Below are 26,414 nucleotides of genomic sequence, written 5' to 3' on the forward strand. Positions count from 1 at the left end.
AACCACTGCTTTTGACAGCTCTATTCGAATGTTCAAAAACCCTGCAAAGCCTTGCACTCCCCCACCAAATATAAGCTCCGTTTTTCCCAGCTCTTCCAGCCTTCCTGCAGCCCACCTTCATCCCGCATCTTCCAGCCAGAATGGTTCGCTCGCCTTGCTGCAAGCTCGCTGCGTGCGCCCCCTCCTGTGCGTGTGTCACACGCGTCTTACGGACTCAAATGCCAGCTTCCCATCCCTGGAATTGTGACTGATACAATTCCAGTTATTTTTCTTACCATATACAACTAGCTGGTCACAAAGATTTGTTAATTCCAAATGTCAGATATTTCCCAGATCTGTGTCTATTTTTCTTTCTCACTATTTGAGATTATTTGGTGTTCCTTGGATGTACTATGAAGTTACACTCCTCCATGCCTCTGTTTATGCTGTTTCTTCTAAGAACAGAGCATCATTTCTCTTTTCCTCTACTTGGCAATATCCAACTCACCGAGATTAAGCACAAATGCCATTCATTTGTAAACATTCACCAGCACAAAACCTCCTCCTCATGCATACACCACTCTCTTTCCTGCTAACAGACCCCGTAATACTGTGTTAAATACTTTGAGGGCTAGAAAACCATCAATTCCATTCTTAGTAAAACTCAGAAACCAGCAGTGCCTAACACATTGTTAAGTGTTCAAAAAAATTTTTATTCAAAAGAATTAGGATTTCATTCGAATCCTAACATCATGCTTCAAACAATGTTTGAAAAAAAATTGAGATAAACAATGAAAATCTTCTCTCTTTCCTTACCTTAAATTTTAAGGCAGGTGTTTGTGTCATAGATGATGCCTTCAATCTGTGTAGCCGTTCTTCTATTTCTCGCAGCCTAGGAAGGAGAATGAGATTATGTATACGTTCATATCAATAATTTCATGTATTAGATGCTTACTAGCTCACTAAGCATAACGAAGAAGATAACGACCCATCATCCAATTCCCACATTAATCCTTATTGACAGAACTTAATAAATGTACCTGCTGTAGTACAGAAAGTCTAAAAGTTTATGAAGGGACTTCCCTGGTGGTCCAATGGTTAAGACTCCACGCTTCCAATTCAGGGGGCGCGGGTCGATCCCTGGTCAGGGAACTAAGATCCCACAGGCCACGTGGCGCGGCCAAAAAAAAAAAAAAAGACTACAACAAGAAGTTTATAAAATAATTAGTAAAAGTACCCCTATTCAATGATGGCAGCGAAGTAGAGGGACATGGAATGCATCCCTCTCCACAGATGCACTGGGAATGCACCAAAAGACACAATAATTCCCACAGAGAACCAACTGAACACCAGCAGTCGGCCTCGGACACCAGAAAGGACTGCAAGGATCCTGACATAGCCGGTAGGGAGGCATCTACGAGGGCTCAAAGAGGGTGAAGTGGCGGAGCTGTGGCAGACGGGAGGGAGTGAGAAACACACGGAAGGTCTGCACCGCAGCTCAGTGTTTCCGGACCGAGACATCGATTCACAGCTGAACAGAGGGCCTGGGAGCGGGAGCGTGGGAACCAGAGAGCTGGTTCAGGGTGAGAAAATTGTTGCCAGAAAGGTGACGGACCGAGAGGACAGGAGGGAAGAGGTCCATGGCGAGGAGTGCCTGCCCCTGAGCGCTGCCCGGCCACGATGGCAGCCGGAGGCTGCAGGCTCACGGGCGGGGGGTGGGGGGTGGGGGTGGGTGGGGAGGAGCCGCAGGCATAGCCTCTCTCTCTCTCTTTCGGCACCTGCAGAGGCAATGGAGCCACCTAAGGCGCTCAGGGATAACAGGGACCCTCAGGCCATCAGGCGGGGCTAGATGAAAACCCCTTGGAATTCCGGCAGCAGAGAGGCTGCTGAGAAAAAAAAAAAACAAAAAAACCCCAAGAGAGGCTCAACTCTGAGACTCTCTGTTTACACTTGAGCCACCAGCTTCCCTCTGCAACAGGCATCTCCAAGCCCAACTGAAACAACAGTGCACCACTGCTCACTCACTCCCTCACTCCCGGGGAAGGAGCCACTATTTACCTTCTCCCTCCCCACATACCAACGCTTACAGACGAACAATAAAGGAAGCTCTGCTGCTCACAGAATAATACAAAAAACCGAAGGAGAGTAGAAGGACACTTACAGCTGAGACTCTAAGGAAACAGAAATATTAGTATCAATTCTATTGAACTGGTCCATTCTGGGATCAGTTCTGGATTTTTTTTTTCCTTTTTCCTTTATTAATTACGATCTTAGTCTTAAGGGATCTATAAGTTTTATAACATTTTTTTTAAATTCTATTTTTATTTTTTTGCCTCTTTATATACTTCTATTTCTAGCTAAGTTTTTGGTAGTACAGACAATATATCTCTCATACTTTCCTTTCATCCCTATCTTTTATACATTTCTATTCCTTTCTTTTATTTGCATATTTCCAATCACACTATGCTCTTCTGTTCCCCTGTCTTCCATCCATTTTTAGTTTATTTCATCTTGACATACTTATAAGCAACACTACTGATCTGCTCAGACTCCTTGCTCTATTCTCCACATGACACACCGCCTCGGTATTTAATATTAGGTTTTTGTCTTTATCTTAGTTCTTAGTACAATTGTCTAATTTCACTCTGAAAATCTCCATTCTGTCTGGTGGTACTCTAGCTCTTTTTTATATTTGATCCTAGCTTACAAAATCTCCCCGGATTAGTGTTTGTATGTGTACGGTGTTATTTGTTTGTTTGTTTTTGCTTTTGTTTGTTTTGTTCTGTTTTGGTTTTGAATTTCTGTTGGGTTTCTCTTTGAATATCTGATAGCACACTGGGGTTCTGTCAGGTCTTTCCAGAGCCTTATGTCCTAATGGATTCAGTAATTGTGTGTCTTATACATGTACATGTTTCCTAGACTTAGTATCTGTTTAACGCAACACTCAGACATTAGTCTGGGGCTTGGACAGTCTTCTATAAACACCTCTATCACCAGGACAAGCAACCCCAAAAGTTTGGACAACCATGAGGAAACAAAGAAACACCATGCAGGCAAAGGAGCAGGAAAAAAACCCACAAGACCAAATAAATGAAGAGGAAATAGGAAAAATGCCTGAAAAAGAATTCAGGTAATGATAGTAAAAATGATACAAACTCTCGATAACAAAATAGAGAAAGTACAAGAAATAGTTCGTAAGAACTCAGAAAAACAAACAGCAATGGATAACAAAATAACGGAAATTAAAAATACTCTAGATGCTATAACCAGCAGAATGACTGAGGTAGAAGAACGAATAAGTGAGTTGGAAGATAGAATGGGGGAAATAAACGCCACAGAGCAGGAAAAAGAAAAAAGAATAGAAGACAGTCTCAGAGACCTCAGTGACAACATTAAGCGTACCAACATTCGAATTATAGGCATCCCAGAAGAAGAAGAAAAAAAGAAAGGGTCTGAGAAAATATTTGAAGAGGTTATAGTGGAAAACTTTCCCAACATGGGAAAGGAAATAATTAACCAAGTCCAAGACAGAGCGTCCAATACATAATAAACCCAAGGAGAAATACACCAAGGTACATGTTAATCAAACTAACGACAATTAAACACAAAGAAAAACTATTAAAAGCAGCAAGAGAAAAGCAACAAATAACATATAAGGGAAAACCCATAAGGATAACAGCTGATCCTTCTGCAGAAACTCTGCAGGCCAGAAGGGAGTGGCAGGATATACTGAAAGTCCTGAAAGAGAGAAACCTACAGCCAAGAATACTCTACCCAGCAAGAATCTCATTCAGATCTGATGGAGAAATCAAAAGCTTTACAGACAAGCAAAAGTTAAAGAGAATTCAGCACCACCAAACCAGCCTTACAACAAGTGCTAAAGGAACTTTCTAAGTAGGAAAACACAAGAAAAGGAAAACACCTACAAATACAAACCCAAAACAATGAAGAAAATGGTAATTGGAACACACATGTCAATAATCACCTTAAATGTAAATGGATTAAATGCTCCAACCAAAAGACACAGACTGGCTGAATGGATACAAAGACAAGACCCTTCTATATGCTGCCTACAAGAAACCCACTTCAGACCAAGGGATACATATAGACTGAAAGTAAAGGGATGGAAAAAGATATTCCATGCAAATGGAAGTCAAAAGAAAGCTGGAGTAGCAATACTCATATCAGACAAATTAGACTTGAAAGTAAAGGCTATTGCAAGAGACAAGGAAGGACACTACATAATGATCAAGGGATCCATCCAAGAAGAACATATCACAATGGTAAATATCTATGCCCCCAACATAGGAGCACCTCAGTACATAAGGCAAATGCTAACAGCCATAAAAGGGGAACTCGACAGTAACACAATAATAGTGGGAGACTTGAACACCCCACTTACATCAATGGACAGATCATCCAAACAGAAAATAAAGAGACACAAGCTTTAAATGACACATTAGACCATCTCGACTTAACTGATATTTATAGGACATTCCATCCAAAAACGACAGACTACACTTTCTTCTCAAGTGCACACGGAACATTTTCCAGGACAGATCACATCTTGGATCACAAATCAAACCTCAGCAAATTCAAGAAAACTGAAATCATATCAAGCATCTTCTCAGACCACAATGCCATGAGACAAGATATCAATTACAGGAAAAAAACTGCAAAAAATACAAACACATGAAGGCTAAACAATTCACTATTAAACAACCAAGAAATCACTAAAGAAATCAAAGAGGAAATCAAAAAACACTTAGAAACAAATGACAATGAAAACACAATCACCCAAAACCTATGGGACGCAGCAAAAAAAGTTCTAAGAGGGAAGTTTATAGCAATACAGTCCTACCTTAAGAAACAAGAAAAATACCGAATAAACAACCTAAACTTACACCTAAAACAATGAGAAAAAGAAGAACAAAGAAACCCCAAAGTGAGCAGAAGGAAAGAAATCATAAAGATCAGAGCAGAAATAAATGAAAAAGAAAGGAAGGAAGCAATAGCAAAAACTAATAAAACTAAAAGCTGGTTCTTTGAGAAGATTAACAAAATTGATAAGCCATTAGCCAGACTCATCAAGAAAAACAGGGAGAAGAGGCAAATCAACAGTATTAGAAATGAAAAAGGAGAAGTAACAACGGACACCTCAGAAATACACAAGATCGTGAGAGACTACTACAAGCAACTATACGCCAATAAATTGGATAACCTGGAAGAAATGGATAAATTCTTAGAATAGTACAATCTTCCAAGACTGAACCAGGAAGAAACAGAAACCATGAACAGACCAATCACAAATACGGAAATTGAGGCAGTGATTAAAAATCTCCCAACAAACAAAAGCCCAGGGCCAGATGGATTCACAGGCGAATTCTATCAAACATTTAGAGAAGAGCTAACACCTATCCTTCTCAAACTCTTCCAAAATACAGCAGAAGGAGGAATACTCCCAAAGTCATTCTATGAGGCCACCATCACCCTGATACCAAAACCAGGCAAAGATGTCACAAAAAAAGAAAATTACAGACCAATATCACTGATGAATATAGATGCAAAAATCCTCAACAAAATACTAGCTAACAGAATCCAACAACACATTAAAAAAATCATACACCATGATCAAGTGGGGTTTATCCCTGGGATGCAAGGATTCTTCAATATACGCAAATCAATCAATGTGATACATCATATCAACAAATTGAAGGATAAAAACCATATGATCATCTCAATAGATGCAGAAAAGGCTTTTGACAAAATTCAACATCCATTTATGATAAAAACTCTCCAGAAAATGGGTATAGAAGGAAATTACCTCAACATAATCAAAGCCATATATGAGAAACCAAAAGCCAGCATCGTTCTCAATGGGGAAAAACTGAAAGAATTCCCTCTAAGAACAGGAACAAGACAAGCGTGTCCACTCTCACCATTATTATTCAACATAGTTTTGGAAGTTTTAACCACAGCAATCAGAGAAGAAAAAGAAATCAAAGGAATCCAAATTGGAAAAGAAGTAAAATTGTCACTCTTTGCAGATGACATGATATTACATACAGAAAACCCTAAAGACGCTACCAGAAAACTGCTAGCACTAATTGATGAGTTTAGTAAAGCAGCAGGATAGAAAATTAATGCACAGAAATCTCTTGCATTCCTATACACTAACAACGGAAGAGCAGAAAGAGAAATTAAGGAAACTCTCCCATTCACCATTGCAACAAAAAGAATAAAATACCTAGGAATAAACCTGCCTAAGGAGGCAAAAGATCTGTATGCAGAAAACTTTAAGACATTGATGAAAGAAATCAAAGACGACACAAACAGATGGAGGGACATACCATGTTCCTGGATTGGAAGAATCAACATAGTGAAAATGACTGTACCACCCAAAGCAATTCACAGATTCAATGCAATTCCGATCAAATTACCAATGGCATTTTTCACAGAACTAGAACAAGAAATCTTACGATTTGTATGGAAACGCAAAAGACGCCGAATAGCCAAAGCAATCTTGAGAAGGAAAAATGGAGTTGGTGGAATCAGGCTTCCTGACTTCAAACTGTACTACAAGGCCATAGTGATCAAGACAGTATGGTACTGGCACAAAAATAGAAAGGAAGATCAATGGAATAGAATAGAGAGCTCAGAGGTAAGCCCAAACACACATGGGCACCTTATCTTTGACAAAGGAGGCACGAGTATACAATGGAAAAAAGACAGCCTCTTCAATAAGTGGTGCTGGGAACATTGGACAGCTACATGTAAAAGAATGAAATTAGAACACTTCCTAACACCATACACAAAAATAAACTCAAAATGGATTAAAGAGCGACGGTGTAAGGCCAGACACTATAAAACTCCTAGAGGAAAACATAGGCAGAACACTCTATGACATCCATCAAAGCAAGATCCTTTCGGACCCACCTCCTAGAATCATGGAAATAAAATCAAGAATAAACAAATGGGACCTCATGAAACTTAAAAGCTTTTGCACAGTGAAAGAAACCATAAACAAGACTAAAAGGCAACCCTCAGAATGGGAAAAAATAGTTGCCTATGAAACAACGGACAAAGGATTAACCTCCAAAATATACAAGCAGCTCGTGAAGCTTAATACCAAAAAAGCAAATAACCCAATCCACAAATGGGCAGAAGACCTAAATAGACATTTCTCCAAAGAAGACATACAGATGGTCAACAAACACATGAAAAGATGCTCAACATCACGAATCATCAGAGAAATGCAAGTCAAAGTCACAATGAGGTATCACCTCACACCGATCAGAATGGCCATCATCACAAAGTCTGGAAACAAGAAATGTTGGAGAGGGTGTGGAGAAAAGGGAACTCTCCTGCACTGTTGGTGGGAATGTAAGTTGGTACAGCCACTATGGAAAACAATTTGGAGGTTCCTTAAACAACTAAAAATAGAACTACCATATGATCCAGTCATCCCACTACTGGGCATATACCCAAAGGAAACCATAATCCCAAAAGAAACATGTAGCATAATGTTTATTGCAGCACTATTTACAATAGCCAGGACATGGAAGCAACCGAAATGCCCATCAACAAACGAATGGATAAAGAAGATGTGGCATATATATACAATGGAATATTACTCAGCTATAAAAAGGGATGAGATGGAGCTATATGTCATGAGGTGGATAGACCTAGAGTCTGTCATACAGAGTGAAGTCAGTCAGAAAGAGAAAGACAAATATTGTATGCTAACTCACATATATGGAATCTAAAAATGGTACTGATGAACTCAGTGACAAGAACAAGGACGCAGGTGCAGAGAATGGACTGGAGAACTCGAGGTTTGGGAGGGGGCGGGGGGTGAAGGGGAAGCTGAGACGAAGCAAGAGAGTAGCACAGACATATATATACTACCAACTGTAAAATAGATATTCAGTGGGAAGTTGTTGTATAACAAAGGGAGTCCAACTTGAGGATGGAAGATGCCTTAGAGGACTGGGACGGGGAGGGTGGGGAGGGTGGGGGGGACTTGACGGAGGGTGGGGGGGGAGTCAAGGGAGGGAGGGAATACGGGGATATGTGTATAAAAACAGATGATTGAACTTGGTGTACCCCCCCCCCCAAAATAATAAATAAATAAATAAAATTAATTTAAAAAAAATCTGCCAAGGAAAAAAGGGCTTTAAAATTATTTTCAGAATAATAAGAAAGGTATGGGCCATCTCTAAGATTAGTAAAACTACAAAGGATTACAAACTGGTAAACATTTCCCATAAGGATTCTACATATGACTCAGCTTGGAATAAGCTTTAGATTTCAATCCTAATAAAAACTGTGAAGAAAAGACAGCAGGAGAAAGAGGAAGAAGGCAGAATAATTTATTTTATGCTACAGGAGAACATGTAGTTAGATGAAAATTAATAGTCTCTAGCTTGACTAGGCATGTTATTAAATAATCTTTGTACCCTAAACAATGTATTTTTTTTCTTTATTATGAAAATCTTAAGTTTTCACCTAATATAAGTTCAGTGATTCTATGAAGACATTTAAAATTCTTTTAAGAGATTATGGTATTTTACCGTCGTTTCGTTACATAGAGTTCATCAAGAAGATGCCGTTCTTCATAGCTTATCCATCGTTCATCAGGCAACTCTTCTTCCTTCTGCAGCAACTGTTCATACAGTCGAACTGGATTCCAGCCAGTCATTATGTCATAAGTGATTACACATCCCAAGGAATGCGACACTATTGAGACTTTACCCCCTTTTTCTTCAAAGTTTGGATTCCGAGAACAGAAAAGGGAATATAATCTATTCAGCTCTTGTTGAAGGCCTTTAACTAGCTGTTTGAAATAAGAAAACATCAAATGAGAGTAATCACTACTATAAACTTTATTTCTAAACTCAAATACATTAAGAAATAAAAACATACATTGCTGGCCAAGTATATCTAGGTTATTAAAATTAACTCAGAACCCTTCAGAACCCTACAGGAAACGAAGTAAAGCTATACATAAGATTATAATCCATATCAACCCTAAAGAATAAAGGCAGATGTTACCCACACAGATCTTTTCATAGTCCAGCAGTTCCAGAGATTTAAAAAAAGAAAAAAGTTCCATGCAGATTCTAGTAAGATTTCCAAAGAGCCCCTGGATATTTCTTCTTCGTTGCAATGGACTCATATGCAATTCTGAAGTCTTGTACCTTGTAGTTTTTAAGCCACAGTAAATTTTCGGAAAAGAATATCTGAGTTTATGATAATAGGGTTACTAACATATTGTATATACAACATATTATATATACTATTACTTTATGTGTTTTTTTTAAAGATTTTTTTTTGGATGTGGACCATTTTTAAGGTCTTTATTGAATTTGTTTCAATATTGCTTCTGGTGGTTTGTTTGTTTTTATGTTTTGTTTTTTTTTTTTTGGCTGAGAGGCAGGTGGGATCTTAGCTCCCTGGCAAGGGATCGAACCCACACCCCTGGTGTTGGAAGGTGAAGTCTTAATCTCTGGACTGCCAGGAAGCCCCACTTTATGCATTTAGATACGCGTAATGTAACAAAAGGGCATTATATGACTAAAGAAAAAGCTTATATTGATCTACCTGATATTCCAAAATTCCGAGTAAGTTGGTAATATAGATAAGAGCAAAAAGTTGTTTTTAAGAAGCAGGACTTTTTTAAGGTTTGGGGGTTAATAATGTGGGAAGTATCTTAGCCATTTTTCTTTGTAAAACTTTAGCAAATATTACTGAAATATTCTATGAAGTGAGAAGAACAAGGTTCTTTTGTTACTCAGTTTCATTCACACGGGGCCCTGACCTGATTTTTCAGTCAGTCCTCTTCTCTTCCTATCACTGCTTACTACTATTCGGTTATAAAATTCCTGCCTGACATTTCATTTCAGTCCTTCTTAATTTGTCAGCTGTTATTCAGACATACAAACATTAATTATGCATTGCTTCCATTTTCAATTCTGTTATTTTGTTTCAAGAGACAAGTAGCCTCCATTAGGTTTCACAGAACCTTCTTTAGCAGATATAAACTGGAAATTATTCGCGCATTCACGCTCGGCTGGGTTGGCAGTGACACGAATGAAGCGGCAGTGCCCGGATGCTGACATCACAGAGCTCTACACTGCACCCTGAGGTCCGGCTAAAGCTACTGAAACCATGTACTGGGTCTGGAGGGCTTGTTAAATACAGATTGCTGGGCTCCATTCCAGAGTTTCAGATGCAGCACTTCTGGGGACCACACTTTAGTGGCAAATGCATATAAAAATCTCCCAAGACATGGGCTGTAGGTAATTCTAGTCAACAGAATTCAAGGAGTAGGCAGTGTGATGTGAAATCACATGTTCTTTTCAAAGGGAGCTATAATGTAATGCTTTGGGCTTGGCTTTGATAAGATTATGAACCAACTCTTAAAATTTTGTTATTTTCCTAATTTACAATCTACATGAAGGGAGGTGTAGAAAAAGCTGATGTTTCAATAAAGTAAATTCCTTTAAAAGCAACATTTGTTAATAGTTTTTACTTTTGAAGGCCTTGATTTTAAGACTCCTACCATGTAAGTCTAGAAACACTAAAAGATATATACCTAAGTACTCTTGCAAAAGGTACTCAAATTTTTTGTTTTTTTTAAAATACCACCCCCCAAATTAAAACTTAAATATTTAAAAAAGGGAAAAGATCTACCAGTATCTATCAGTGATTAACCTATTTCATACTAAAAAAATTTAAAGCAACACTCATTATACTTCCTTAGTCCAGCAATCATACATGGTTAACAAAACAAGGGTAGGGACTTCCCTGGTGGCGCAGTGGTTAAGAATCCGCCTGCCAATGCAGGGGACACAGGTTCGAGCTCTGGTCTGGGAAGATCGCATATGCCGCGGACTGGCTAAGCCCATGAGCCACAACTGAGCCTGAGCTCTAGAGCCTGTGAGCCACAACTACTGAGCCCACATGCTGCAACTACTGAAAGCCTGTGCCCCTAGAGCCCGTGCTCCACAACAAGAGAAGCCACTGCAATGAGAAGCCAGTGCACTGCAATGAAGAGCAGCCCCCGCACACCACAACTAGAGAAAGCCCGGATGCAGCAATGAAGACCCAACGCAGCCAAAAATAAATAAATTAAAAAAAACAAATCTTAAGGAAAAACAAAAAACCCCCAAGGGTAAATATCCAAGACAGAGAAAGTCTATTTGACACTAAAGTATTTCACCATGGACTGAAACAAGAGAATGAACAGTTTCTGAAGAGCTGATGCTTTCATCTGTTTTAATAATCTTATATGTGAATAGAAATGGTCTTTGTGTTTTCTTATTAGAACTTATCCAGATGTAGTAGTAGCATTTTTAATCTCTGCCTGAAGCTTACATATATAGGAATATTTGTAGTCGACACATTATGATTTTGAAAGCCAACTTTTAAAACAGCTTTGCACTACCTCTAAGTGATTTTTATAAATCATCCACTCAGCAGCTAAAGGAGAAATCCACCTTGATGTTGTATCCAAGAAAATCTAGTCTAATTAGGGTTTGTTTTTCCCCTTCTCTTTCTGATCCAATTATATTCCCCCAGCTAGGATCCCTTTGTGACCAGCTATACTCATTTGGGATATCTGAATCAAGATTAATGATATACCCTGTGATCTTAATTTTATTAACTACAATATTATAAAATCAATTCAGGGGCTTCCTAGGTGGCGCAGTGGTTGAGAATCCGCCTGCCAATGCAGAGGACACGGGTTCGATCCCTGCCTCAGGAAGATCCCACATGCCACGGAGCAACTAAGCCCGTGAGCCAAAAAAAACAAAAAAAAAAACAAAAAAAAAAGAAGCAACCTGCTAAAATCAATTCAGTTAACCTCCTACACACGCAGGCATTGGATGGCTCTTCAAAAGTTTGAGACTTTCTTATTGTCATAACCACTGTTCAAAAATTGAAATTTATGAAAAAAGTCAACCCAAAAGGAAAAAAAACCCAGCAGCTTCAAGAGAGAATCCAAATACCCCAAATACGGCTGAAGAATATAATTAGTCATTTGTCCTCCCTGCTTCAGGGAATTCTAATGAGAAAAAGTAATTTAGAGAGTTTTAGTCATATACATCAATTAAACAATTTTCAAATAACAATAGCAAGATAGGGCCATGACAATTCTCTTTATAGTTCATTTTTAAAAGCCACTGAAAAGAGAGTTCAGATGTACAAAAGATGTACAGTTCTCTCTGAATTTTTCATGTGACTTTATTTAGGGTTGTTGAAAGAGCCAGAGGCTGATGATGTCTTGATAGACTGGAGTTAGTGTCTTTTTAAAAAACTGGTCCTCAGTAAGCATGACCTGAGAAGTACTGATCAATACACAAAACGTTTTCCCTAAGCACATCTTTTTAGTGCACAATCACTAATTAGGGTCCTCCCATGAGCATCTCAGAAACTGGGGTGAAATGGGGCCTCAGAGATGATCTAATTTAAACTGCTGTGAAGATAAAAGTCCCTTCAGTAACACCCCACTTAAAGGATAAAGAGCTCAGCATCTACCCCCTGAGTATCTCCATCCAGAAGTGGTCACTACTATTTAAAAAAAAATTCCCCCCCGCCCCAGTTTTACTGAGATATAATTGAGATAAACTGTTTAAGGTGTACAGTGTAATGATTTGATATAGGTATGTATTGTGAAATGACTACCACAGTAAGTTCAGCTAAAATCCATCAACTTACATTATTTACAAATTTTTTCTTTGTAACACTTCCGTATTTTTAAGGCAGCTTGAGTTATTACACGGGTCTCCATTAGTCACCAAACATGTCCCTGTCCATACTTTCAATCTGCAGATCCTTATGTTACTTTGCAGAATTAACAGAGTATTCTATTCCATTTTTTTAAAATGGTAGCCTTTGAAATACATAAAGACAGATATATATTTAATTACAACCTGAAAATCTAAGCACGAGGAATTGATACATACTATCTTTGATCCTCATGATAATCTTTATCAACTAGGTGTTTTCTGTCCATTTTACAGGTGAGGAAGCTGAGACAGTGAGAAATTTGATCTAAGATAGTTAAGTGGCAGGCTTTGACTCTGCATCTGTTTGACTCCAAAGGCTGAGAGGAAGCGTGAAAAGGCCCTTATTTGCGCCTATTTTTATTGAATAAACCTAGCGAGGTTCATTCACCAGGCATAGCTTAATTCTGCAGAACCCCTGCTGGCTGTCCCTCATCACTGCTTTCCTTAGGACACGAACACTGTGGACAAATAACTCAGTCTAGATACTGCCTAACACCAGCCTTGGGCTAGGTGGCCTCTGGTCTGCAGAATCAGCCTCTTCCTTTTTAAAGAATAAGAACAATTTCTGCCCTTCTCACTAAGTTTTATTTTCTTTTGCTCTTCACAACGCCTTAGACAACGTTTCCCAGACTTCTCTGATGGCTATCACCTGGGTAACTGCTGAATCCACAAATTCACAGGTTCTGTCTCAGACCCACTGAATCAGGATCTCCAGAGAAGGGACCTGGGAAAGTATCTTTTAGTTTCTTTTTCTTAACTTTTCATTTGGGAGTAATTTCAAATTTATAAAATGCTGCAAACTAAAAACAGTACAAGGATCTTTTACACAGGCTTTATCCAAGATTCACCTGTTAGCATTTTCTCCTATTTGCCTTATCTGTTCTTTTTCACACACACACACACACACACACACACACACACACACACACACACACACACACACACACCCCCCTTTTACATGTACCATTTAAGGATATATTACATATGTCATGGTCCTTTACCCCTAAGTACTCCAGTGTATATTTCCTAAGACTACAAATATTCTCTTTTACAATCATAGTGCTGTTATCAACTTCATAATTTGCTTTTTTAAAATTTAATTTATTTTTATTTATTCATTTGGCTGCATTGGGTCTTCACTGCTGTGCACAGGCTCTCTCTAGTTGCAGCGAGCAGGGGCTACTCTTCGTTGTGGTGAGTGGACTTCAATAGTTGCAGCATGCGGGCTCAGAAGTTGTGGTTCAAGGGCTCTAGAGCTCAGGCTCAGTAGTTGTGGCACAGGGGCTTAGCTGCTCTGTGGCATGTGGCATCTTCCGGGACCAGGGATCGAACCTGTGTCCCCTGCATTGGCAGGTGGATTCTTAACCACTGCACCACCAGGGAAGTCCATAATTCACTTTGATATATTTCATCTAATCTAGTCTACCACTCACATTTTAATTGTCAGTTGACCTAATAATATCCTTTTTAGCATTTCCCCCGATCCAGTACAGGATACACTCTAGGATGAGATGTCATTAGCTATCACATCTCTTTAAACCTCTCCATCTGGAACATTTTCCACAGCCATTCTTTCTCTCTCTTTTTTTTTTTTTATAAATTTATTTATTTATTTTATTGGCTGTGTTGGGTCTTTGTTGCTGCACACGGGCTTTCTCTAGTTGTGGCGAGTGGGGGCTATTCTTTCCTGTGGTGCATGGGCTTCTCATTACGGTGGCCTCTCCTGTTGCAGAGCACGGGCTCCAGGCACGTGGGCTTCAGTAGTTGCGGCACATGGGCTCAAGAGTTGTGGCTCACGGGCTCTAGAGCACGGGCTCAATAGTTGTGGCGCACGGGCTTCGTTGCTCCGCGGCATGTGGTATCTTCCTGGGGCAGGGCTCGAACCCATGTCCCCTGCATTGGCAGGCAGATTCTTACCCACTGCGCCACCTAGGAAGTCGATTCTTTCTCTTTTATCATGTCGACATTTTAAAAGAATACAGTCTCATTTCTACTTTTTTAAAATTACAACTTCCTCATTTTATATTTGTCTGATGCTCCCTCATAATTGAAATACTGCATAAATAATGCTGTGTCCTTCCCTGGGTGGTCCTCAGGAACACCCCATAAAGATGTGGCTTGATCTCTCCACGGGGCGTCTTTATTTTTAAACTAAAAGCAGTCCAGGAGCACACACTTCGAGGCTCTGCAACCACTCTGCTCCTCCACAAAACCCTGCCCTCACCCTAGTCTCCCCTGATGTTTCTCGCCCCGTCCTCCCCCACCGATCCGGCCACGATGGCTGCAAAGGGAGATGTTGCAACCCCAGCGTTCCTTTCCCATTCATGAGTAAGCCCTTGGCAACCTCCTGCAAGCGAAGGACCTCCCTTCTTCCCAATTTGCTTATTTATAATTGATGAGGACTTATAAATTTTTCAATGATTTAGAATTCTTTAGTACATTCTCATTATAATTCTACAAAAGTACTACTAATAATTCCCTACAGTACGTAATAATTACTTAATTATTTTGGTGCTCAAATTGTCCCAGATTTGGTCAGTGGGATCCACTTCTTTAATCTGACTTCTGTGTCCCTGTGTCTTGCTTCCTCATCCTTTCGAACATTTTTCTACCTTTTGTCAAAATAAATTTTTCCAGCTTTGACTTGGACCTATCCTGCCCCAGCCCTGGAATCATCCATTTTTCCACGGGACGCTACTTTTCCTTAGTGGAGAATAACAACGCGAGAGGTAACGACCTGGGTGCTAGGTGTGCTCACTGGATCGTGGTGTCTGCTTCTCGGCCCCTTCAGTGGACAGAGGCAGGAAACATGTGAATACATACACTTATACACACTTAAACATATACACTGAAATATACAGATATTATCTATATGCACCCGCTGACCTTCAAAACCACAAATTCACATGAATACCCTCAATTCCAATGCCCCCCGTGGGGTTCTTTTCGTGCCTGTATTTTTAATGAGCACCACACGTGACTGTTCTAACTAGGGATGTTCAGGAAACACTGCTGAAGATTGCTGGTGAATCTCACACACGTTCTCAGTGCTTTTCCATGAAATTCAACTAGATCAAAAAACCAACTAATTTAAAGCACCGGTGTTCTCCTTCCATTTCATTTACCTTAACGATCAATTCCCTATTCCTACTGAATATCTGTTTTATGCAGTTCCATCCTGAGGAAAATTATCTTTGAAGATATAAGAGCAAAATAAAAAGTGGTCACTTTCTCAGTCATCATTCACCAATGGCCAGAGGTTTGAGTCTTGACACTTTTCCCTTTCTAGTTTTTCTGGATATTAACGCCAACTTAAAATTTTTAAAAAGCACTTACTACTACTGGGGGGGACATGACTCAGCACATTTTAGCCTTGAAGATTCAGGATACCTTCTTAGCAGTACTACTACCAAGTGTGTGTGTGTGTGTGTGTGCGCGCGCGCGCGCGCGTGCGTGCATGCGTGCGTGTGTTGTACTTGCACTACTCTAGTTCCGTGGTCTAACCTTTAGGGCACATCTAACAGTGCCCACTGTGCACTCTAAAGGATCATGAACGTGGAAATTATTAGTATTCTACTTCAGCCACTAGCCTTCCCTTTCGGTTAGAGTTAAGTCCAGAACAGCCGTTCTCCTTGTAGCTCCTTTTACTGTTCTCCATCAGATCAAGACAGACCTTGCCCAATGCTGGTATATGGCAATGAGGGCACACAGAAAGAGAACTGAAGAAAACCCCTAAACGGATGGTAGCTGGACGAAAAGGAAGTTTCTATGGCAACTAACAAAACATGTCTCTGTAGATATGTGAAAGATATCCTGGATAAAGTTTGGGACCGACTTCGCAGGAACAGAACCAGCAACGGCTTGGCCTGCAGCAGCAGAGCCACTCTCCCTAATTCCTCCTTGTACTAGTTTCTCCGTCCTTCAAATGAAGATACTAGTCATATCTACTTCACAGGGCGAGAATTACACAAGTTAATACATATTAGGTAATTAATGCAGTTATTCCCAAGACAGAATTTTTTTCTTTTACCAGTAAAGTGACAAATTGCATTGGTAGAGATTCTCTCACCCCTCTGAATAAACCATCACCCTTCACCCCCCCATCCCCCCATCCCCCTTCAGGGTTATCTTTGTGATGCATGAGTAACATTACCATTTGAGAACTATACAAACCCACTATGGAAATGACACAAGAAAAGCAAGTCTTCAATACACAAAACACTTGAATGACATTTCTAAGTGTCTAAAACTTCTGTGAGGGTATAATACTCATAGATATTATTAATCAGATTTATGGAAACTGTTATTTTTCAAACAGCTATTTTCCAGCCAACTTCTCACTTCCAAGGTTATCCATTTTATTAAGGGTCCCAATGTGTCGTTTAGGACTATCAAATGCACTATGAAATAACAGGCTATTTATAGATTAACGCGTTCCTATAATTCCTCACTTGCTCGTAAAAAGAGAGCATCAAATGTTAAAATCCAGGGTACATATGCTATCACTCTGAAAAACGCCCACAGCAACAAGATAACCACGACACTTACCTCATCTCTGTACAGGGGGCTGGTGTAATACATTATGTCCATTGCACTGCTGTTCAACATGTCCCTTAAACCTCGCACTTTGTCTGGAGTGATGGAATCTACAGTGTCTGTAAGTTACAAACAAAGTTACACCTAGAGAAGGTTTGTTTTAGGAAAAAAATAAACTGTGAAGGAAGTTACACTCCTTGAAATAACAGCGCTTTAACATGTGAATATTCAAGACTAGCTTTGAATCGAATGAGCCTTACCTTCTTGAAATTTTACTATTTGTACATGTAAAAATGAGGATGAAGGGTATTTACCTACCGCAAACATCACTGTGCTCAACAGTGCTGAGAGGTTAAAAAACATTTCCTTTAAACCAGGAACAAGCTAAGGATAGCTACTCTTTTTTTATAATTAAAAAAATTTTACTGAGGTCCAACTGATTACAATATTATGTAAGTTCCAGGTGTACAACATAGTGATTCAAAATTGTTAAAGGTTACACTCCATTTAAAGTTATAAAATACCGGTTACAGTCCTCGTGTTGAACAATATATCCTTGTAGCTTATTTATTTTATGCGTAGCAGTTTGTACTTCTCAGTCCCCTTCCCCATCTTCTGCTACAGTCACTAGTTTGCTTTGTTTTTTAGATTCCACGTGTAAGTGACATCATACAGTATTCGTCTTTGTCTGACTTATTTCACTTAGCATAATACCCTCCAAGCCCATCCATGATGTTGCAAATGGCAAATTTTATTCTTTTTTATGGCTGAGTAGTATTCCATTGTGTATGTATATATACACAACATCTTCTTTATCCATTCATCTGTTGATGGACACTTTAGGTTACTTCCACAGCTTCGCTATTATAAATACATAATGCTGCTATCAACATTGGGGTGCATGTAACTTTTCAAATTAGTGTTTTTGTTTTTTTTGGATATATACTCAGGAGTGGAATTGCTGGGTCATATGGTAGCTCTATTTTTAGTTTTTTGAGAAACCCCCATACTGTTTCCACAGCGGCTGTACCAGTTTACATTCCCACCATCAGTATAGGAGGGCTCCCTTTTCTCCACACCCTCTCCAGCATTTGTTATTTGTGTCCTTTTTGATGATGGCCATTGTGAAGGTGTGAGGTAACAGCTCATTGTGGTTTTGATTTGCATTTCTCTAAAATTAATGATGTTGAGCATCTTCTTCTGTGCCTGTGGCCACATGTGGATCTTTTTTGGAAAAACGTCTATTCAGGTCTTCTGCCCATTTTAATTGGGTTCTTTATATTTCATGATGTTGAGTTATATGAACTGTTGTGTATTAACCCCTTATTGGTCACATCATTTGCAAATATCTTCTCCCATCCCATTCACTGTCTTTTCATTTTACTGATGGTCTCCTTTGCTGTGCAAAAGCTTTTAAGCTTATTCAAGTCCCAAGTGTTTATTTTTGCTTTTATTTCCTTTGCTTTAGGAGACAGATGCAAAAAGATATTGCTACAATTTATGTCAAAGAATGTTCCATCTATGTTCTCTTCAAGGAGTTTTGTGGTTTTACATTTAGGTCTTTAATCCATTTTGAGTTTATTTTTGTACATGGTTGTAGAGAATGTTCTAATTTACACGTAACTCTCCAGCTTTCCCAGCACCACTTACTGAAGAGACTGTCTCTTCTCCATTGCATATTCTTGCCTCCTCTGTTGTAGATTAATTGACCATAAGTACATGGGTTTATTTATGTTCCACTGATCTATGTGTTGGTTTTTGTGCCAGTAACCTACTGGTTTGATGACTGTAGTTTTACAGTATAGTCTGAAGTCAGGCAGTATGATTCCTCTAGCTCTGTTCTTCTTTCTCAAGATTGTTTTGGCTATTCAGGGTTTTTTGGGGTTCCATACATACTTTAAAATTATTTGTTCTAGTTCTGTGATAAATGCCCTTGGTATTTTGATAGGGATTGCACTGAATTTATAGACTGCCTTGGGTAGTATGGTCATTTTAACAATATTAATTCTTCCAATCCATGAACACAGTATACCTTTCAACTTGTTAATGTTGTCTTCAGTTTCTTTCATCGGTGTCTTATAGTTTTCTGAGTACAGGTCTTTCACCTCCTTAGGTAGGTTTATTCCTAGGTATTTTACTCTTTTTGATGTGATGGTAATTGGGATTGTTTCCTTAACGTTTCCTTTTTGACAGTTTGTTGTAAGTGTATAGAAATGCAACAGATTTCTGAATATTATTTTGTATCCCACAACTTTACCAAATTCATTGATGAGCTCTAGTACTTTTCTGGTGGTGTCTCAGGATTTTCTATGTATAGTATCATGTCATCTGCAAACAGTGACAGTTTTACTTCTTCCTTTCCAATGTGGATCCCTTTTATTTCTTTTTCTTACCTGATTGCTACGGATAAGACTTCCAATACTCTGCTGAATAAAAGTGGTGAAAGTGAGCATTCTTGATCTTAGAGGAAATGCTTTCAGTTTTTCACCATTGAGCATGATGTTAGCTGTGGGCTTGTCATATATGGCCTACATATGTTGAGGTATGTTCCCTCTATGCCTATTTCCTGGTGAGTTTTTATCATAGAATGTTTACTATTTTAACAAATATTCTACTTGACATCTTAGCCAGTGCAATACAATAAGGAAAAGAAATAATAGTTTTAAGAAATGGGAAAGATCTGATTTTCATATGATTGTCTACACAGAATATACAAAGGAATCTATAGAAAAATGACTAGAACTGACTCTCAGTTTTAATTCATGTATAGTTTTGCATAACTACCACTATGATCAGCATACAAAACTGTTCCATCACCCTAAAAAAACTCCCACATGCTGCCCTTTTGAACTCAACTCCCCCACTCCCAAACCCTGGCAATTACTAATCTGTTCTCCATCTCTACAGTTCCGTCTTTTGCAGCATGTCATATAAATGGAAGCATACATTTTATAAACTTTGGGTTTCACTTCTGTGATGCTGTGATATAAGAAGAAATATGTATTTCGTCTTTGTCCCTGGTTCCGGCACAGGGTTCCAAAAACCTTTTTAGGTTCCTGAGTGACAGGGTGAAAGGATGTCTTTTATAATTCATAATGAGCCTCTGTCAATCATAACTGAGTTCACACTAACGAGGTGACTCTTAGAGAATGGGGGACGGTTGCCAGAGGAACCACTTTTGAACTTTCTGTCCCATCCCCCAACCTCTAGGAAGGGGAGAGGGGCTGGATATTAAGTTCCATAGCCAATGGGCAGTGATTTAATCAATTATGCTTACATGATGGAGCCTCCATAAAAACCCTAAACAACAGGGCTTGAAGAGCTTCTAGGTTGTCGAACAAATGAGAGTACGAGAAGGGTTGTACACTTGAAGGGGACATGAAATCTCTGCACCCCTTCACCATACACTGCTCTATGTAGCTCTTCATCCAGCTATTCATTTGTATCCTCTGTAATAGCCTTTAAAGGAGTAAATGTAATTTAAACCAGTCAATGTAAGTACAGTTGCTCCTTGAACAACATGGGTTTGAATTCCGTGGATCCACTTATAGGTAGATTTTTTTCAATAAATACATACTACAGTATTAGGCCATCTGTGGTCTGCTGAGTCAGCAGATGGGGAACCGTGAATAAAGGGTTGGACTATGAGGTTACAGTCGTACTTGGATTTTTGACTGGGGGTTGGGGGGACGTCAGTACCTCCTATAGCCACATGTTCAAAGGTCAACTGTAAACGTTTCCCTGAATTTTGTGAGTTGTTCAGTCACAACTGCAGGGGACAACCTGGAACTTGTGACTGGCATCTGAAGTGGGGGAAAGTCTTGTGGGACTGAGTCCTTAATCCGTCTGCACTACCTCTGAGCGGTTAGTGTCAAAAATGAATTAAATTGTAGGACCCCCTGCGATGGCCACCAGGAACTGAAGAATTAGCTGCTGTGGGGAGAATCCCCGACGTATTTGGTGTCGGAAGTGCTGAGCAAAAAGAGGAACAGCGGTGCTCTTCCTCTAGCTTCTTTCACTCGGCATGATGCCTTCAAGATTGTACTACAGTGGTTTACACCTAACAGAAAATTACAGACTTACAGGTTTTATCAAATGGTAATTCATCCATGTTATCTCTTGATGCATTCCTGAGCAGCCTAAAAAATGTATCTGGGTGAGTGGAAAAAGCTCCAAAGATAGCGTTACTACACCAGAACTTTACATATGAGCTGCTGCCGCTGCTAAGTTTTCTTTGGTCACAAGCATTTTTTTCTTTTTCTTTTGGTAAACGCATTACAACTTTTGATGTCACTTTGGTTTATAAACTATAACTGGTATTCCTAACTGACTATGAGGCGAAATCACAGACTATGAAGAAACTCTGGAAATCATCCAGGGAGACAGTTCAGATGAACAAGGGCTCTCGCATCATGCAGACCTAGATTTTTGTCTGTCATTCTTCGTTAAATTCACATTTTACTGAGTTTCAGTTTCCCTATTAGTAAAAGAGAGAAAATAAAGCAGGTATTTCATAGATGTGTGAGAAAATTACATGAGATACTCCATGTAAAATGAACCGCAGAGTGCCAGGCACACAGTAAAAGCTCAACAAACAGCAGCTGCTACTGTGTCCAGTACAGCTCTCTCATTTTTCAGATTATGTAAATAACCAACATAAACATTATATTTTAATGGTTTTAATATTCAAAGGACAAAACTTTGGGTAAAGAGAGATGCATAGATTACATAATTTCTGCATGCTAGATTATAATTCACCAGCCCAAGGAATGCAGGAACAACAACAAATCAAAGACCTGAGACTTTACCTTCCACATATAAGGGAGGAAAATTATTAGGAAGAAAATGTAAGCTCATATGAAATTGTGGACAACATATGTTTTAAAAGTATTGACGAGTCACTTTTCTGTCAAAAATTTTAGAAAACATTTTGTTCCCTTCACATGCCCTTCTCCTCCTCCCACCCACAGAGGGCATGCATGAAAACTGTGTTATCTGTGAAATCTATATGGTGGTCCAAAACGACATACGTTGATATAATTATTTTTTTAAATCAATGGATTTTATTTTCTTAAATCATCCAGAACAAAGAATGAGTATACCTCAAGACAAATAAAGACACTCCATTCCCAATGAGCAACACTTTGTTGCCACTGACTAAATCGTTTAAATTTTAAACAAAATGTACCTCCATCCAGAGTAAGTTTTGACCGCCACTCAACAGGCAGAAATTCAACATGTGTTGCGTGGTTGGAAAAATGCCTTTCTTCTATTTTTCTTGCAGCCTCTCTCATCCTAAAAAAACGAAAACAAAACAAAATTTTATCAGAGTAACTTCATATATGTATTTACATGGTATAAAATGTCTTCAATCATAACACTTCCACTTGCTTACAACTTTGTCCAAGTAAGTTTCAATTACTGCTATACTATGCAACAGTTTGTAATACTAGGACATCTTCATTTCAAAACCGTTTTCCTAAAATTGCCATCTATAATTTCAAATATTCCAAGCTTGGATATTATATTCTAAATAGTTATATGCATAAATCTTTAGAAGAGAGAACAGTATAATAGAATACCCCAGTTCAAAATATTAGCACACTGTGGCCTGTCATTTCACCTATTCCTCCAATTCCTCTCCTCACAATACAGATTTTTAAATTTTATTTTGAAAATTAAGGTACAGCAAAATTGACTTTTTTCCTTTTTGGTGTCAACTGTATAGATTTGTGGTTAGCACCATGACAATCAAGATACAGAATAGTCGTATCATCAAAAAAAACCTCCTTCATGCCATTCCTTTATGGTAGCACTCTTTCCCCATAGTATTTTAAAGCAAACCCCAGATATCACAGCAGTTCCTCTGTAAATAGCTTAGTATATATTTCTGAAATGTTAGGCAAACATAATCTATTCAGTACTATTATGATACCAAAAAAATTAATAATTCCTTAACTTCAACAATTATGTTTAGCAGTCCCACTTTCCCAGTTAGACTATAAATGTTATTTTACAATAACATAAACAATATTTTTTTACACTTTTGAATTGAACTCCAAACACAGCCCATGCACTGCAATGGGGAGACATGTCTCTCAGGTGTCTTTTAATCTATAGGTCCCTCTCTCTCTTTTTTTGGCTTTGTAATTCTTTTCATGTTCCGTAGAGTTTCTGAGAGTCTGATTTTTCATCCCTGCACCCCAAAGTGTTACTTAACATGCTGTCTGTTTCCTACTTAGTAGCGAGATACAGGGGACTGATAAGATTCAAGTTCTACTGTTCTGGCAGGACTACTACTCTACAGGTACATACACGTAGTTTTCTCTCTTTTAGGCGAGACTAGCACTTCTTATGATCATTGCTTAGATCCATTAATTTACTATGGCTGCAAAAAAGTGCTTTTTAAATCCCATCACTCCTTATACTTCTGGAAAGGGACATTTCCTCACATCAAGTATTGGCTGCCTTACGATACAATCAAATAGTTTCTGTGTGAACTGAGAAAAGTCAGGACAAATGGTTAATTCTTCTCTTTTATTAACAATTAAATACTGGTTTTATATTTTTTGACATCACTACTAACTCATAGATTTAAACATATTTGAAGTATTCCAACCCCCTGTAGTCATCATCCTTACGGATGCTCAAATCGTTTCCGTTTTGGTCATCGAGTCTCTTCAGGTTTACTTCTGTGTCTTTTTGACATGACCTCACTAGTTTTTGTTGTTGTTTTAAACAATCCAGAGGCTTTTAGTATATTGCTGAGTTGCACAACCATCACCATTATCTAAATTCAGAACACTTCTGTCACTCCCATGAGAAATACCACACGCACACTAGTCATTTCCCTTAAGTCCTTCCTCCATGCCCTGGCACCATAAATCTACTTTCTGTCTCTATGAATTTGCCTCTTCTGGACTTTTCAGGTAAATGGAATCTACACCACATGGCCTTCTGTGTCTGGCTTCTTTCACTTACCACAGTGTTTCAAGGTTCATCCATGTTGTATCATGAAACACTACTTCTTTGCTTTTCATGGTTGAGTAACTATTCTACTGTACGAATATACCATTTCTGCTTATCCATCTACCGGCAAGTGGGACGTTTAGACTGTTTCCCTTTCGGGGCTGTTATAAATAACGCTTCTATGAATATTAACAAGTTTTCGTGTGGATGTATGTTGTCAATTCTCTTAGGTATACCTATAAGTGGAACTGCTGGCTCATCTGCTAATTCCACATTTAACTTTTTTGAGGAAGTACCAAACTGTTTTCCAAAGCAGCTGTACTATTTTACAGCCCTATCAGCAACATACGAGGGTTCTAATTGTTTCACACCTTCCCTAACACTTGCTATTTTCCATCTTTTTGATGAGTCATCCTAGTCAGCATGAAGTGGTATCTCTCTGTGGTTGTGCATTGCACTTGCGTAAGGACTAATAATACTGAGTATCTTTTCACCTGCTTATGGGCCATCTGTATATTTTATTTGGACAAATGTGTATTCAAATCCTTCACCCATTTAAAAAAATTGGTTTTTTTTTTTATTATTGCATTTGTAGGTGTTATATATGCTAAATGATAGAACCTTATCAGTTATATGACTTGCAAACGTTTTCTACCATTTCGTGGGTTGTCTTCACTTTCTTGATAGTGTCTTTTGAAAAACTAAAGTCTTAAATTTTGAAAAAGCCCAATTTATCTTTTGTTTTTTCCTTAGTGGCTTTTACTTTTAATGTTATATCTCAGAAACCACTAGTTAATCCAAGGTCACAAAGATTTACTCCTATATTTTCTTCTAAGAGTTTTTATATTTAGGTCTTTGATTCACTCTGAATTAATTTTTGTTTTTCGTTTTTATATTTAGGTCTTTGATTCACTCTGAATTACTTTTTGTATGTGATGTAAGGTAGGGGTTTAACTTCATTCTTTTGCATGTGGATATCCAGGTGTCCTAGCACCATCTGTTAAAAGGCTATTCTTTCCTCATCACATTATTTTCATACTTCTGTTGAAAATCAATCAAACTCTCAATTCTATTCCACTGAGCTAGGTCTATCTTCATGCCAGCCAGTACCACAATGTCTTGATTACTATAGTTTTGTAGCAAGTTATGAAATTGGGAAGGGTAAGTCCTCCACCTTTATTCTTTTTCAAGATTGTTTTGGCTATTCTGGGTCCCTTACATTTCCATGTGAATTTTAGGATCAGCCTGCCAATTTCCGCAAAATTGACAGGTGAAATTTTGACAGGGATTGTGGTGAATTTACAGATCCACTTAGGAAGTACTGCCATCTTAACATTAAGTCTTTTTCTTTTTAAAAAAAAAATCTATTTATTTATTGGGTGCATTGGGCCTTCTTTGCTGCACATGGGCTTTCTCTGGTTGCAGTGAGCGGGGGCTACTCTTCAATGTAATGTGCAGGCTTCTCATTGTGGTGGCTTCTCTTGTTGTGGAGCACGGGCTCTAGGTACGTGGGCTTCAGTAGCTGAGACATACGGGCTCAACAGTTGTGGCTCACGGGCTCTAGAGCGCAGGCTCAATAGTTGTGGTGCACGGGCTTAGCTGCTCCGTGGCACGTGGGATCTTCCTGGAGCAGGGATCAAAAACGTGTCCCCTGCATTGGCAGGTGGGTTTTTAACCACTGCGCCACCAGGGAAGCCCAACATTAAATCTTCTGATCCTCAAATGTGGGTTGTCTTTTCCATTTATTTGTCTTTAATTTTTTTCAATGGTGTATTACAGTTTCCAGTGTACAAATCTTACACTTCTTTTGTTAAACTTATTCCTAAGTATTTTATTCTTTTTGATGCTATAGTAACTGGAAATGCTTTACTTAACCTAATTTTCAGATTTTCACTGCTAGTGTAAAAATACAATAAGACTTTTATATATAATCTTGTATTCTATAACTTTGCTGAGTTCATTTATTAACACCCAAAGTCTTTTTTGTGTGTATATATGTGTATTCCTTAGGATGTTCTATATATAAGATGTCATCTACAAAAAAGATAGTTTTATTTCTTCCTTTCTAATCTGGATGTCTTTTACGTCTTTTTCTTGCCTAACTGCCCTGGCTGAAACCTACAGTGTAATGTTGAG

At 38.7% G+C, this 26,414-nt stretch overlaps 1 protein-coding gene across 7 annotated transcripts in view; it reads right to left on the reverse strand.

The window, feature by feature from the left end:
* DDHD1 (DDHD domain containing 1) overlaps window positions 1-26,414 on the reverse strand; it is a 94,207-nt gene that overhangs the window by 20,942 nt on the left and 46,851 nt on the right. For all 7 annotated transcript variants that reach the window (XM_057723953.1, XM_057723950.1, XM_057723954.1 and 4 more), the window contains 4 exons: window positions 22,498-22,604; window positions 17,322-17,428; window positions 8,553-8,815; window positions 796-871 (listed from right to left, as the gene is read on the reverse strand). In XM_057723953.1, coding sequence (XP_057579936.1) covers window positions 796-871; window positions 8,553-8,815; window positions 17,322-17,428; window positions 22,498-22,604 — 553 coding nt within the window. The remainder of the gene's footprint in view (window positions 1-795; window positions 872-8,552; window positions 8,816-17,321; window positions 17,429-22,497; window positions 22,605-26,414) is intronic.

The sequence above is a fragment of the Hippopotamus amphibius genome, chromosome 2 (assembly GCF_030028045.1).
Source record: "Hippopotamus amphibius kiboko isolate mHipAmp2 chromosome 2, mHipAmp2.hap2, whole genome shotgun sequence".
In the NCBI taxonomy this organism is placed as follows: Eukaryota; Metazoa; Chordata; class Mammalia; order Artiodactyla; family Hippopotamidae; genus Hippopotamus; species Hippopotamus amphibius.